Source organism: Neolamprologus brichardi, chromosome 9 (genome assembly GCF_056152115.1).
Source record: "Neolamprologus brichardi isolate AB-2024 chromosome 9, ASM5615211v1, whole genome shotgun sequence".
In the NCBI taxonomy this organism is placed as follows: Eukaryota; Metazoa; Chordata; class Actinopteri; order Cichliformes; family Cichlidae; genus Neolamprologus; species Neolamprologus brichardi.
The window spans coordinates 41,262,335-41,275,178 of NC_142112.1; the positions used below are offsets into that span (position 1 = coordinate 41,262,335).

General features: G+C 41.2%; 1 protein-coding gene across 1 annotated transcript in view; it reads left to right on the top strand.

Moving 5' to 3' along the window:
• The window catches only part of LOC102779718 (protein NLRC3-like), a 71,731-nt gene that overhangs the window by 11,504 nt on the left and 47,383 nt on the right, over positions 1 to 12,844 (top strand). The window contains exons 6-9 of the mRNA XM_087846660.1: positions 2,501 to 2,668; positions 6,684 to 6,851; positions 10,378 to 10,554; positions 11,810 to 11,983. Coding sequence (XP_087702786.1) covers positions 2,501 to 2,668; positions 6,684 to 6,851; positions 10,378 to 10,554; positions 11,810 to 11,983 — 687 coding nt within the window. The remainder of the gene's footprint in view (positions 1 to 2,500; positions 2,669 to 6,683; positions 6,852 to 10,377; positions 10,555 to 11,809; positions 11,984 to 12,844) is intronic.

The window sequence follows — 12,844 nt, forward strand, 5'->3', positions numbered from 1 at the left end:
TTGAACATATTGCTATAGCCTTGCACTGGCCGAAAGAGGTTTGGCCTCTGCTGCATCAGTGTAAACCGGTGGGTAAGGCGCAGGGGGTGTGTGCGGCTCTCACCCTTAAGGACAGTTTAGTGTATGATAGGGTACGGAGTGCCATTCTCAAAGCATATGAATTAGTGCCTGAAGCTTACAGAAAGCATTTCCGGTCCCTCCGTAGGCCGCCCACGCAAACCTTTCTTGAGTTTGCAAGGGAAAAAGGAATATTGTTTGATAGGTGGAGTCAGGAGAATGGTTTTGTAGATTTTACGTCATGATCCTGGGTCCTTTTGACCCAGCGTTTTGTGTTTTCTATTATTGTAATTTTGATTCTGTTCTTCCTCGGTTAGTGTTCTTTTCTTTCTGCCCTTGTATACCTGTGTCTAGTCTGCATTTCTGAGTCTGTGTCATTACGTGTATGTGTTTCCTGTTTTACTTTGAAGGTCTCTGTCTTATGTCAGTGTGTTCTGTTTACGTTTCCCCTACCTCGTCAGCTGTTATGTCCCCCAGGCGTGTTTCCCTCCTGTTTCCCATCCCCTGATTACTGGTATGTGTATTTATAGTGTGTGTTCACCCGTCCTCATTGCTGGTTGGTCTGTGTTGTTTCCCTCGGTCTCCCTGTGTCTCTCTGTGTATTTTCCCGGACCTCCCTGCATCTTCGTTTCTGGTTTGTTTTGTTAGTTTTGCCCAGTTTAGGTTTTCCAGTTTCATGTCCACCCGCACCGTTTGCTGTTTGTATTTTCTCTTGTCATTAAACTCACATGCACCCAAGCTGCCGCTTCCTGGTCCTAAATAATTCCCACACGGCTTTCCCCGGTAGACCGTGACATTTTAAGTCACTGGATGAGTTAATATTGCTGGAGGAGTTTAAGAACTGTGTTCCTGAGCAGACGGTGATGTATCTGAATGAGCAGAAGGTGGCTGCATTGCAGGAGGCAGCTGTCCTGGCCGACGAGTTTGCCCTGACGCATAAAGCCATTTTTAATAAGGCTGAACCGTCCATTGGAGGACAGGCGGTGAAAACTCTGCCCCTTAGAGGCTCGTCGGGTGTTAAAACAGATAGACAGGGTTTTTACAGTCATAAGCCGGGGCATATAGTCTCTGATTGCCTAGCGCAAACAGCAGCAGCCAAAGGGGTGGGCCTAGTAGGGTCAAAGGGGGTAGTAGGTGACCCTGAGTTGTGTTTTAAACCCATTGAGTTCTTTCTTTGACCGGGCTGCCGGGAGACCAGAAGCCGGTCTGGATACTGAGAGATATGGGTGGATCACAGTCCTTCCTGCTGGCGGGAATTTTGCTGGTTGGGGCTGCCTCATATTGTAATACCAGTGTCATAGTGCAGGGGATTGGGATGATTTATATACCGGCACCTTAACATTGCGTCCATGTGCATTCAAAGTTAGCTTCTGGGTTTTTTGATGTTGCAGTGAGAGATTCGTTCCCTGTAACAGGTGTCGAATTTGTGTCGATATCGCTGGGGACAATATACATTCCCCAGGTGGTAGACAAGCCTAGTTGGATGCTTGAGGAGGGTGAGGCATTACACTCCCCTCCTGGGGCATTCCCAGTTGGTGCCCTCACCAGGGCCCAGATTTGGCAGGGGGGGAAATGATCCTTGGGGAGTCAGTTTTGGGACCGATCCTGGCCGAGAACAGGAGGGTGACTGCTGGTGGGTTGGTCCCTAAGTGTGCTCTGTGAATGCCAAAGTGGTGGCGGTAGTAAACTACCCTGTTCCTACCACCTGGCGGGAACTTAGGCGGTTCCTGGGCCTCGTGGGCTACCATCGGTTGAACTTCTCAACCGTGGTGGCCCCTCTAGCCCGCCTCTGTAGCCCAAAGGAACCTTTTTAGTGGACCACTGAGTGCCAACACGTCTTTGATGGTGCTAAGTCCCTCCTGTGCAGTGCTGGCCGCCCCAGATTTCAGTAGAGCATTCAGCCTGGAGGTGGACGCCAGTGCCATGGGGGCTCCAGAAGGGAACTGATGACATCAATCATCCAATCTCCTACTTCTAGAGATGGGCTCTACTAGTTCAGGAATACAACTTGGACATCAGACATAAAAAAGGGGTAGACAATATATTAGCGGATGCACTGTCCAGGGCACATCAGTGAACCACACAGAGCACTGGTTTTACTAGAGGTGGATTTTTATGGGGGAGGGTGTTACGGTCGTGGGTTGCTAGGAGGTTTTCCCTGTTGGAGAATGCTGTTTTTTCCTCCTCTCTCTCTCTCTCTCTCTCCCTCTCTCCCTCTTCCTGCCCTGTTTTTCAGGTTCTAGGTGCCATAGCGGAGAGTCCTTACGGCTTGTTAGCCATGGGATAAAAATGGCAGGCATTCTGCAGGCTTCAGCCGTTTGAAGTTTTACTTTACTGGACTTCTGTAAACTGAATCTGAATTTTCAGCTCCAAGCAAACTATAAAACACTGAAGAATTTCAAGCACATAACTAATTAACTTAAATCTTTCATTTATTATTCAGACTGGAGAATTGCAGGTTATCGGAGATCAGCTGTCTGGGCTTAGCACTGAAGTCCAATCCCTCCAACATGAGAAAGCTGTACCTGAATCAGAACAACCTGCAGTATTCAGGAGTGAAACAGCTGTCTGGCTTTCTGGAGGGTCGAAACTGTAGACTGGAAACACTGGGGTAAGATGCCCTGTTTATGTTGTGCAGAAATGAAAGTATATAACACAAGTTTGAGTAAGAGAAAGGGTTGTCTACCCCAGCATAGACTTTCCCAGGGAGGCTGAGATGTGTGATCCCCCTATATTTGGAGCATTCCTTCCATGGTATGACAATATCATCAGTTGAAGTCATCAGTGCTCCACCTGCACTGTGTATAGTGCAGGTGGAGCACTGATGCACTGAGGCAGTCTGAAAGTCTTTTTCCATGGCCTCCACGAACTCCTCCTTGACCCAAGTTTTTGTTTCTGTGACTGCCCAAGCGGCGTTCTACTTGGCCTGTTGGTACCTATTGGCTGCCTCCAAAGTCCCACATGCTAAACAATCCAAATAGGACTGCTTCTTGAGCCTTATGGCTCCCTTCACCTCTGGTGCCCCCATCTGGTTTAGGGGTTACCACTATGACAGGCACCAACCTCCGTGTGGACGTTGTAGCAGCTTCAGTAATGGAGCTGAACATGATCTACTGATGATCTATATACCCAGTTTCCCTTGGAATTCTGTTGAATCTCTGTCAGAGGGGGAATTAATGATCTCGTGGACGGGGGCCTCTGCCAGGTGTTCCCAGTGCACCTTCACTATACATTTAGTCTAAGCTGTCCACCATCCTCCTCCGCTACCTTATCCAACTCATCACAAGCTGTTGATCAGTTGACAGCTCAGCGCCTCTCTTCACCAAAGTATCCAGAACATATGGCAGCAGATCTGATGATATGATTACAAAATTGATAACTAACCTGCGGCCTAGGGTGTCCATGTGCACTGGACCAGGGTCCAGTGCTTAACGCTTTCAAGCAACTACCTCGTTCTAAACACGAACAAGACCGAGACCATAATCATAGCTCCTCCTGAGCTACATTCTAAAATTAATCAGGTTCTTGCCTCTTTCAGTTCTTCTGTCAAGTCAAATATATTCCATTAATCTTGGAGTAATATTTGACTTTTCTCTGGGCCTTGACTTTCATGTAATATCTTTGTCTTGTTCCTGTTTCTTTCACTTAAGAAACATCTCTAAACTGTGACATATGGTCTCTTCAGATGAACTGGAAAAATCTCATCCATGCATTTGTGTCATAACGTTTACTGTAATTGCCTGTTTACCAGCTTGGATAAATCATATTTCTCTCTCCTCCAGGCAATACAAAATGCAGCAGCCAGTCTACTAACTCGTTCTAGGAAGCGTGCTAACATTACTCCCATCTTATATTCTTTACATTGGCTTCCAATAGAGTTTAGAATTTGTTTTAAAATTCTTGTTCTATCATACAGAGCATTACATGGCCAGGGCCCAGATTATTTATCCAAGCTTCATATAAAATACACTGCTGCTCATCGTCTCCGCTCATAGACTCAGAGTCTGTTGGTTGTTCCCCGTACACGACTGAAGACGAAAGGGGACAGAGCCTTTCAGTCTGTTGCACCAAGGCTGTGGAACAGTCTACCACCACAATTACATATGGTTGACTGTGGATTCTTTTAAAAAGCAGTTAAAAACTTTAATGTTCAAACAAGCATTTTGTTGATCTACGTATTTTATATTCTTCACATTATTTAACTTACATTTAACTTTTTACATTGTGTATAATATCGATTGATTGTACTGTTTATTTTAAACTTTGTGTACAGCGCTTTGTGACTGCCTGTCTGTGAGAAGGGCTTAATAAATAAACTTAACTTACTTTCTTATGGACACCATTATGTTCAAACATGGTGTTTGTCATGGACAAACTGTGGTTTGCGCAGAAGTCCAGTAACAGAACACTGCTTGGGTTCAGATCTGTCAGGTCGTTCCTCCCAGTCACACCCCTCCAGGTCTCACTGTCATTGCCTACATGAGCATTGAAGTGTCCCAGTAAGACAACAGAGTCCCAAGGTTAAGTACCCTTAAGCACCCCACCCAGGGACTTCAAGAAGGTCGGGCACTCTGAACTGTGGTTTGACACATAAGTGCAGACAACATTCAGGACCCATTCCCTGACCCTAAGGTGCAGGGAAAAAACCCTCTCATCCACTGGAAAAAACAAAGGGGAAACTAGAATAGCCACCCCCAGCCCGCTGCCTCTCACCAAGATCTACTCCAGACTGAGTCTAGCCAGGTGTCTGGTTTTGGAGCCCAAGCTGTGCATTGAGGTGAGCACGACTATATTTAGTCGGTACCTCTCAACCTCACGCAGTAGCTCAGGCTCCCTCCCCAGCAGAGAAGTGACATTCCATGTCTCAGTCACTAGTCTCACCAGGACCAATGGGAGACCCTATCAGGAGGGCAAAGCCCTTGAAAACACAGACAACTTACCCACTTGGATCCTTGGGACACACAAATCCATGCACCACAATGAGGTAGCGATTCACAAAAGGGTGTATATATATACAGTGGGATGCAAAAGTTTGGACAACCTTGTTAATAGTCATTACTTCCCTGTATAAATCGTTGGTTGTTACAATAAAAAAATGTCAGTTAAATATATCATATAGGAGACACACACAGTCATATTTGAGAAGTGAAATGAAGTTTATTGGATTTACAGAAATTGTGTAATAATTGTTTAAACAAAATCAGGCAGGTGCATAAATTTGGGCACTGTTGTCATTTTATTGATTCCAAAACTTTTAGAACTAATTATCGGAACTCAAATTGGCTCGGTAAGCTCAGTGACCCCTGACCTACATACACAGGTGAATCCATTAATGAGAAAGAGTATTTAAGGTGGTCAATTGTAAGTTTCCCTCCTCTTTTAATTTTCTCTGAAGAGTAGCAACATGGGGGACTCAAAACAACTCTCAAATGACCTGAAGACAGAGATTGTTCACCATCATGGTTTAGGGGATGGATACAGAAAGCTGTCTCAGAGATTTAAACTGTGATGCAGAGGAAGCCTTTTCTGCACCCACAGCACAAACAGAGCCGCTTGAGGTATGCTAAAGCACATTTGGACAAGCCAGCTTCATTCTGGAATAAGGTGCTGTGGACTGATGTAACTAAATTGAGTTATTTGGGCATAACAAGGGGCGTTATGCATGGAGGAAAAAGAACACAGCATTCCAAGAAAAACACCTGCTACCTACAGTAAAATATGGTGGTGGTTCCATCATGCTGTGGGGCTGTGTGGCCAGTGCAGGGACTGGGAATCTTGTAAAAGTTGAGGGACACATGGATTCCACTCAGCATCAGCAGATTCTGGAGACCAATGCATCTTTCAACAAGACAATGACCCGAAACACTGCTCTAAATCCACTAAGGCATTCATGCAGAGGAACAGGTACAACATTCTGGAATGGCCATCCCAGTCCCCAGACCTGAATATTATTGAAAATCTGTGGTGTGAGTTAAAGAGAGCTGTCCATGCTCGGAAGCCATCAAACCTGAATGAACTAGAGATATTTTGTAAAGAGGAATGGTCCAAAATACCTTTAACCACAATCCAGACACTCATTGGAAAGGCGGATCTACTAAATATTGATTTCATTTCTTTTTTGTGGTGCCCAAATTTATGCACTTGCCTGATTTTGTTTAAACAATTATTGCATGCTTTCTTTAAATCCAAAAAACTTTATTTCACTTCTCAAATATCACTGTGTGTGTCTTCTATATGATTTATTTAACTGACATTTTTTATTGTAACAACCAGTGATTTATACAGGAAAATAATGACTATTAACAAGGTTGCCCAAACTTTTGCATCCCACTGTATATGTGTGTGTGTTTGCACATGTTTATATCCATGCATAGTTGAAATTTCAACACCTTTATTTTTATATACACATACATACATATATATCTCATAGGAACATCATCTTAATATTTCCATATTTAGTGAAACAACAGCATACAGTCATTAATTTTTTTCACTCATTGTTTTGTTTATATTTTGGTATTTGTTATACTTCATTTAGAATTTTAATTTTCAGCTTCTGTGTTCAACTTCTACATTCTGGATCTTGTTCATCTCTAAACAGATAATATTTCCTATGCTTTATTCAGATTGAGGAGCTGCAGTTTGTCAGAGATCAGCTGCCTGGTTGCAGCTCTGAAGTCTAACCCTTACCATCTTAAACATCTGGACCTGAGAGGGAACAAGCTGCAGGATTCGGGAATGAAACAGTTGTGTGGTTTTCTGGAGAGTCGGCAATGTAGACTGGAGACTCTGAGGTCAGAAACTGTGTTTTAGTTGTGCTGGCACTAAACTGACAGAGGACTGATATGATACTGAACCAGAGTATTTTGACTGTTTCAGTCCAAAAGTTACACATTTAAAACCCTAATATAAGAGAAGTCTTCGAAGTGATAATTTACTCTGACTTTTACCTTCTTTTTTTTGTCAGGAAGAATTCAGACCAGAGCTGAAACTAGACATTCTTTTTTTTTCTATTGGTTAATCTCTGAAGTATTTATGATAGTATTATGGCCATTGTAGGTAAAGCCAATAAAAAGAAAAAGAGAAAACCATTATAGAGACAGGAGGTATATTATAAAGTGGTACATTATTTACAAAAACAGGCAGAAAACAAGATCAGGGAAAACGAGAGATGTGTGGTCAGGAATGAAAAAGATCACAGAACAAGAACTATTAATTAAACCATGGGAAACCTAAATAGAGCCAATGTGTTTAACACCTTAAGTCTCCACTGCCGCCATATATAATTCACTCTCCTACTTCGGTTCCTCCCACACAGAATGCACCACCATTTCCTCAATATCTCCTCACACATCAGAAAACAGAGTCTGTCTATTTCTGCATGGCTGACAATTTTTAGCAGTGAGATGAAGAGACAGTTGGAGGGACTAAGCCAGAACAAACCTGTTGGTTCAAACAGGATAAGTCACAGGTCCTGAAAACCTGCACTAATAATCTGTGCAGACTTTTACAGCACATCTTCAATCTTAGTTTGAGCCAGGAGAAGATACCATTACTCTGGAAAACATCCTGTTTTGTCTCAATATTGATGAACTCTGCCCCATCTGCCCTCTATTGCACACTTGTTACCTTAACATCTTACGTCATTACATTTTTTTTTAAACAAACTCTGCTTGGCCAGTCTTAGGCTCCAGAGTGCTACCTCTCTTGACCGATGGCAGTTAGCTTTCTCAACTTTTAAGTTGAGGAGTTACCAAATTGTGTTTTTTTGAAAATCATGTACTATGATTATGTATTTCATCTGGATACTGCAACTGAGCAGAAAAAAATATGGTGTCTTTAACAGTATTGCTTTCTTAAAAAAATACAAGTAAGCCATAGTATAATTTAGCTTATTTGAAAGCAAAAAAAGTTATAGATATTTCTATAGATATTTCTAACACCTTAACACTAATCTGGCTGCCTTGTTCTTGACTAACTGAAGTCTGTTCAGATCTGTCTTATTAGCTGCTGACCAAATGATTGAACAGTACTCTAGATGAGATAATACTAGTGCATTAATGACACCTTTCATAATTGAAGAAGTAATATAAAAGGAGCATTTCCTAGCCATAGCTATGCACTGTCCCATTTTCTTAATAACATAGTCAATGTGCTGAGACCATGAAAGGTGGTGGTTTATGGTAACACCAAGTAATTTAATCTGGGTCACCTGTTCTCGTACCATTCCAGCTATGGAAACATTTAGTTGTGGGTTAGTTGTGACTAAGCGTACTCTACTTCCTATTAACATAGATTTTAGATGTTTAAAATCCTGTTGATTTTACTTAGCCAGTAAAACACGTTCAGCAAACATTTTTGCAATACATTGGTCAATTCAGAGTTGCCACTGGCTGAATAAAACATGGTGGAATCATCAGCATACATTACAAGATGAGATTTATCCAAGACATATGGCAGATCATTCGTGAAAACTGAATAGAGAAGTGGACCGAGGCAGCTGCCTTGGGGTAGACCACAGTTCACCACCACCAGCAGTGGTGTGGCAATAACCACCTTACCCTAAAGATGACAGCCAAGAAGAAAAAGACATGGTGAGATTTTTTTGGAGGCCCAAGCCTGAGTTGAACACCATTTCTAACCTTGGAGAAATGGTAAATTTGGTGGAGGGCTTCATATACCTGGGTGTTCACCTATTAATTGACTGGACTGGAAGCGTGTCATTGACTCATTGAGGAAAGACTATTGTAGTCTTCTTCTTCTGGAGGAAGCGTAATTTAAAAAACAATTAAAAAAAACTAAACAAAAAACATTTACAAATAATTTTTAATGTAGTGCAATCTGTTGCTAGTGAAATTTCCTTTGCAGCTATCTGTTGAGATAACAGCTTTAGAGTCATACCACCAGATAGTGTAAAATGCTAATTTGACGTGCAATATACTGCTAACAATATTCAGCCCATCCAAATAATTGAATTCAGGTGTTCCAATCACCTCCAGTTCCCCGGGTGTATAAAATCAAACACCTAGACATGAAGACTGCTTTTGTAAACATTTGTTACAGCAAAGTGAAAGTGCTAAAAATCGATTCTGTTTATCTGGACATAGGATTTTCAGTGGAAGAAACATTTTGTCACTCATCCAAGTGACTTCTTCAGTCTCAGCTGACTGCAGGTTTCCAACCTTATAAACAGTACATTTGCATAATGACAAACTAGAACCACTGAATGAACATTGGGCTGTGAGGTCAGTTTCATGATGATTAGTATTTAAATTGTCATGTCCATGGATCACTGGCCATGGTCACTAAAAAGGCTATGCCCAGATGAACAGAATCAATTCTTTGGGATTTCCTTACATAGATGATTGAGCATGCATCAAGACAAAGTGGAAGTGATTGAACATGGCAGCAAATGAAGTCAAAGTGGGGTTAGTGGTTTTTCAGGAGTTGAGATTGTTCCCCTTGTTTTAGTGAAAGGAACTCTTAATGCTTCAGCATAACAAGACATTCTAGACAATGTTATGCTCCCAATTTTGTGGGAAAAGTTTGGTGATGGCCCTTTCTGCTCCAACATGACTTCTCACCAGTGCAGAAACTAAGACACATAAAGACATGGATAAGTGAGTTTGGTGTGGAACAATTTGAATGGCCTGTACAGAGTGCTGACCCCCTGAATTCTTGAAACAGCTTTATTACTACAGTTGCAGGCAACTAAAATACAAAGAACTGAAGTAAACATACACTGAGAAATATTAGCAATGAAACTACACTGGACACTAACAGGACACACAGCTGGCGAAAAAAGGGAGATCATGACAATGGACAGCTAGAGATACAGACAATATAAACAGGAGAGGAAACAGGGGAAGCAAAAATGATCATGATGCATGGAGGACAAGTGGCTATCAGAATAAAACAGAAAACAGATGATATACACAAGGAAAGGGGAAACAGACACTGATTTTGACTAAACATGGAACCAGAGAGAGACAACATGGCCTGAAAAAGTATAATTAAACTCAGTACTACAAAACAATAAAACAGAAAATTAACACAAGACACTGACAAAATAAAGTACAGATTGCAGAGACACAACCTCGACACACACAAAGAAAGGGAACAACACAGAGACAAAACTGACAACACAAGGAGGGACATGGGGGAGGCATAATAACAGAAACCTAAACCTAGATAACAAACTAACCTGGGGATACACAGAGGGATTACAAAGAATGAAAATGAAATGAATGAAAATGCTTTTGGATGTTTAGTCCTATATTAAATGTCTTTGTCATTCTGCAATATATTTCCTTAATTCAGATTGATGGGCTGCTGTTTGTCAGAGATTAGCTGTACTCCTTTGGGCTCAGCTCTGAAGTCCAACCCCTCCTATCTGAGAGAGCTGGACCTGAGTCACAACAACGACCTGCAGGATTCAGGAGTGAAGCAGCTCTGTGGTTTTCTGGAGAGTCGGCATTGTAGACTGGAGATTCTGAGGTCAGACAAGTCATTTTTTTAAACTTATGATATGAAGACTGTGGTGACACAAAGCTCATGTTATAATAAATCTCTTAGATTATATATCAGAGGTGCAAGGTCGGATGACAGAATGCAAAAATAGCTAAAGAAATAATGGTTTCTTTCAAAGGCTGGTTGAAAGATGTGCAAAAACCAAACATCAGTGTATAAATAAAAAAAAAAATCTAAATATGAGGAATCACAGAAAAACAGCAAAGGTCAAACCTAAATAGTACATGGAAGATACAGAGGCCATAACAAAACAACAAAAGGAAAGAAATGAAAAACAATAGAAAACAAACAAACAAAAGACTGTATGTACACAAAGAGGGCTGAATAAACAAAATGAAATAGATAGGGAATGTGGCATGGAGAAATACCTCTTGACAGCGCCAAATCACAACTACTGTCACCTCAAGGCACTTTATATTGTAAGCTAGACCCTACAATAACAGATACAGAGAAAAACCCAATAATCATATGACGTCCTGTGAGCAAGCACTTTGTGGGAGAGTGGGAAGGAAAAACTCCCTTTTAACAGGAAGAAACCTCCGGCAGAACCAGGCTCAGGGAGGGGTGGGGCCATCTGCTGCGACCGGTTGGGGAGAGAGAAGGAAGACAGGATAAAGACTTGCTGTGGAAGAGAGACAGAGATTAATAACAGATATGATTCAGTTCAGAGAGGTCTATTAACACATAGTGAGTGAAGAAGAAACACCCAGTGAATTATGGGAATCCCCCAGCAGCCTACACCTATTGCAGAGAGGTGACATTGATTTCACTAGAACCAGTTTTGGATTAGATTAAAAACCCCAGGGCCTTCACCCCTGACCATTGCCTAATTCATTCTGCAGAGGATCCCCATAGCTCCTGTTGTGATTGGTTGGTCCAAAAGAGGGTGGATCCATGTTGAGGCTGAGCCCAGGGAGGTCCCATGGGCCAAAGCTGGGCCAATTAAAAAAAAGAAAAAAAAAAGAAAATATATTCATTTAAGTTATTTAAGGTAAAAAACATGTATCTCATAGGAAAATAGCTATAGCCTCAAAAGACATAGATATACACTTTCAACACTTTTCAAAGCATTTCTTAAATAATTTTGGCTTGTGCTGTTTGGATTTTTCTTTTTCTGAATTTATATATATTCTCTAAACTTTCTTCTGTGCAGAAGAGATTATGAAACACTGAGTAATTTAATTTAGAAACTTTGTCTAATGAATTTATGTTCTTTCTTCAGACTGGATAGCTGCAGTTTGTCCGAAATCAGTTGTGCAGCTCTGGCCTCAGCTCTGAAATCCAACCCCTCACATCTAAAAGAGCTAGACTTAACTGACAATAAACTGAAAGATGCAGACATGAGGCAGCTGTGTGATCTTGTGGAGAAACCAAATTTTGGACTGAAGACTCTGAGGTCAGTGGATGGTTTAAGTGTGCCCATGTTGCTTTACATTTATTACTAAATGTATGTATTTTCTTTTAATATTTTCTGTAAACCTATAGCCTATGAGGCTGATTTTCCCCATGTAATTGTGAGATATTTGTATAGCTTTGTAGATAGCTGGGTCAAGTGACAGCTTTGTAAGTAATGGTTTAATTACTGCCACCTTAAAGGCTTGTAGCGCATAACCTATTGATACAGATAGCTTAATCATATTTAAGATTGAAACATTAATTAACTGTAGAACTTATTTGAGCAGTCTTGTAGCATTACGTCGATGATGGTTTGGGGAAAGGGACTATTGAAGCTAGAATGATCAATCTGAATAAAAGAGTCTAAAGCGGAGGTGGAGCTGTCATACCTTTAGTCAAGCCAGGCTTGTTTGACTTTGTCTGCTGATGTATGAATATCCCCCCTCCACTGAAAAAAATTAAGTCGTTCCCCATGTTCACAAATCTCTATGTATATTTGCAGGTGGAAGCTCTGATAAACTTGTGTATGCTGACAGAGAGTGAGCTGATGATGATACCTGATGATAGGGAGAGGCTGAAGAAGCAGTAGCTTGTGTGTACAGATCCTGTGAATGGGAAAGATCACAGATTTTTGAAGATAGAAGACCTCAACAAGCACAAAGAATTAGATGGAAAGGTCATGTAAAATGTTAAAAAACAACAACAATCTGTTGCACTAATTACCGTGAAATCCAACTTTTAACTGTAATGTAATAGGATGATGGTGTGATTCAACTTGTATTATTTTTTGTATTGTATTGTATTGTATCTTTATTTATTTCAGACATATACAGAAAAAAACCAATACATACACAAGTACACA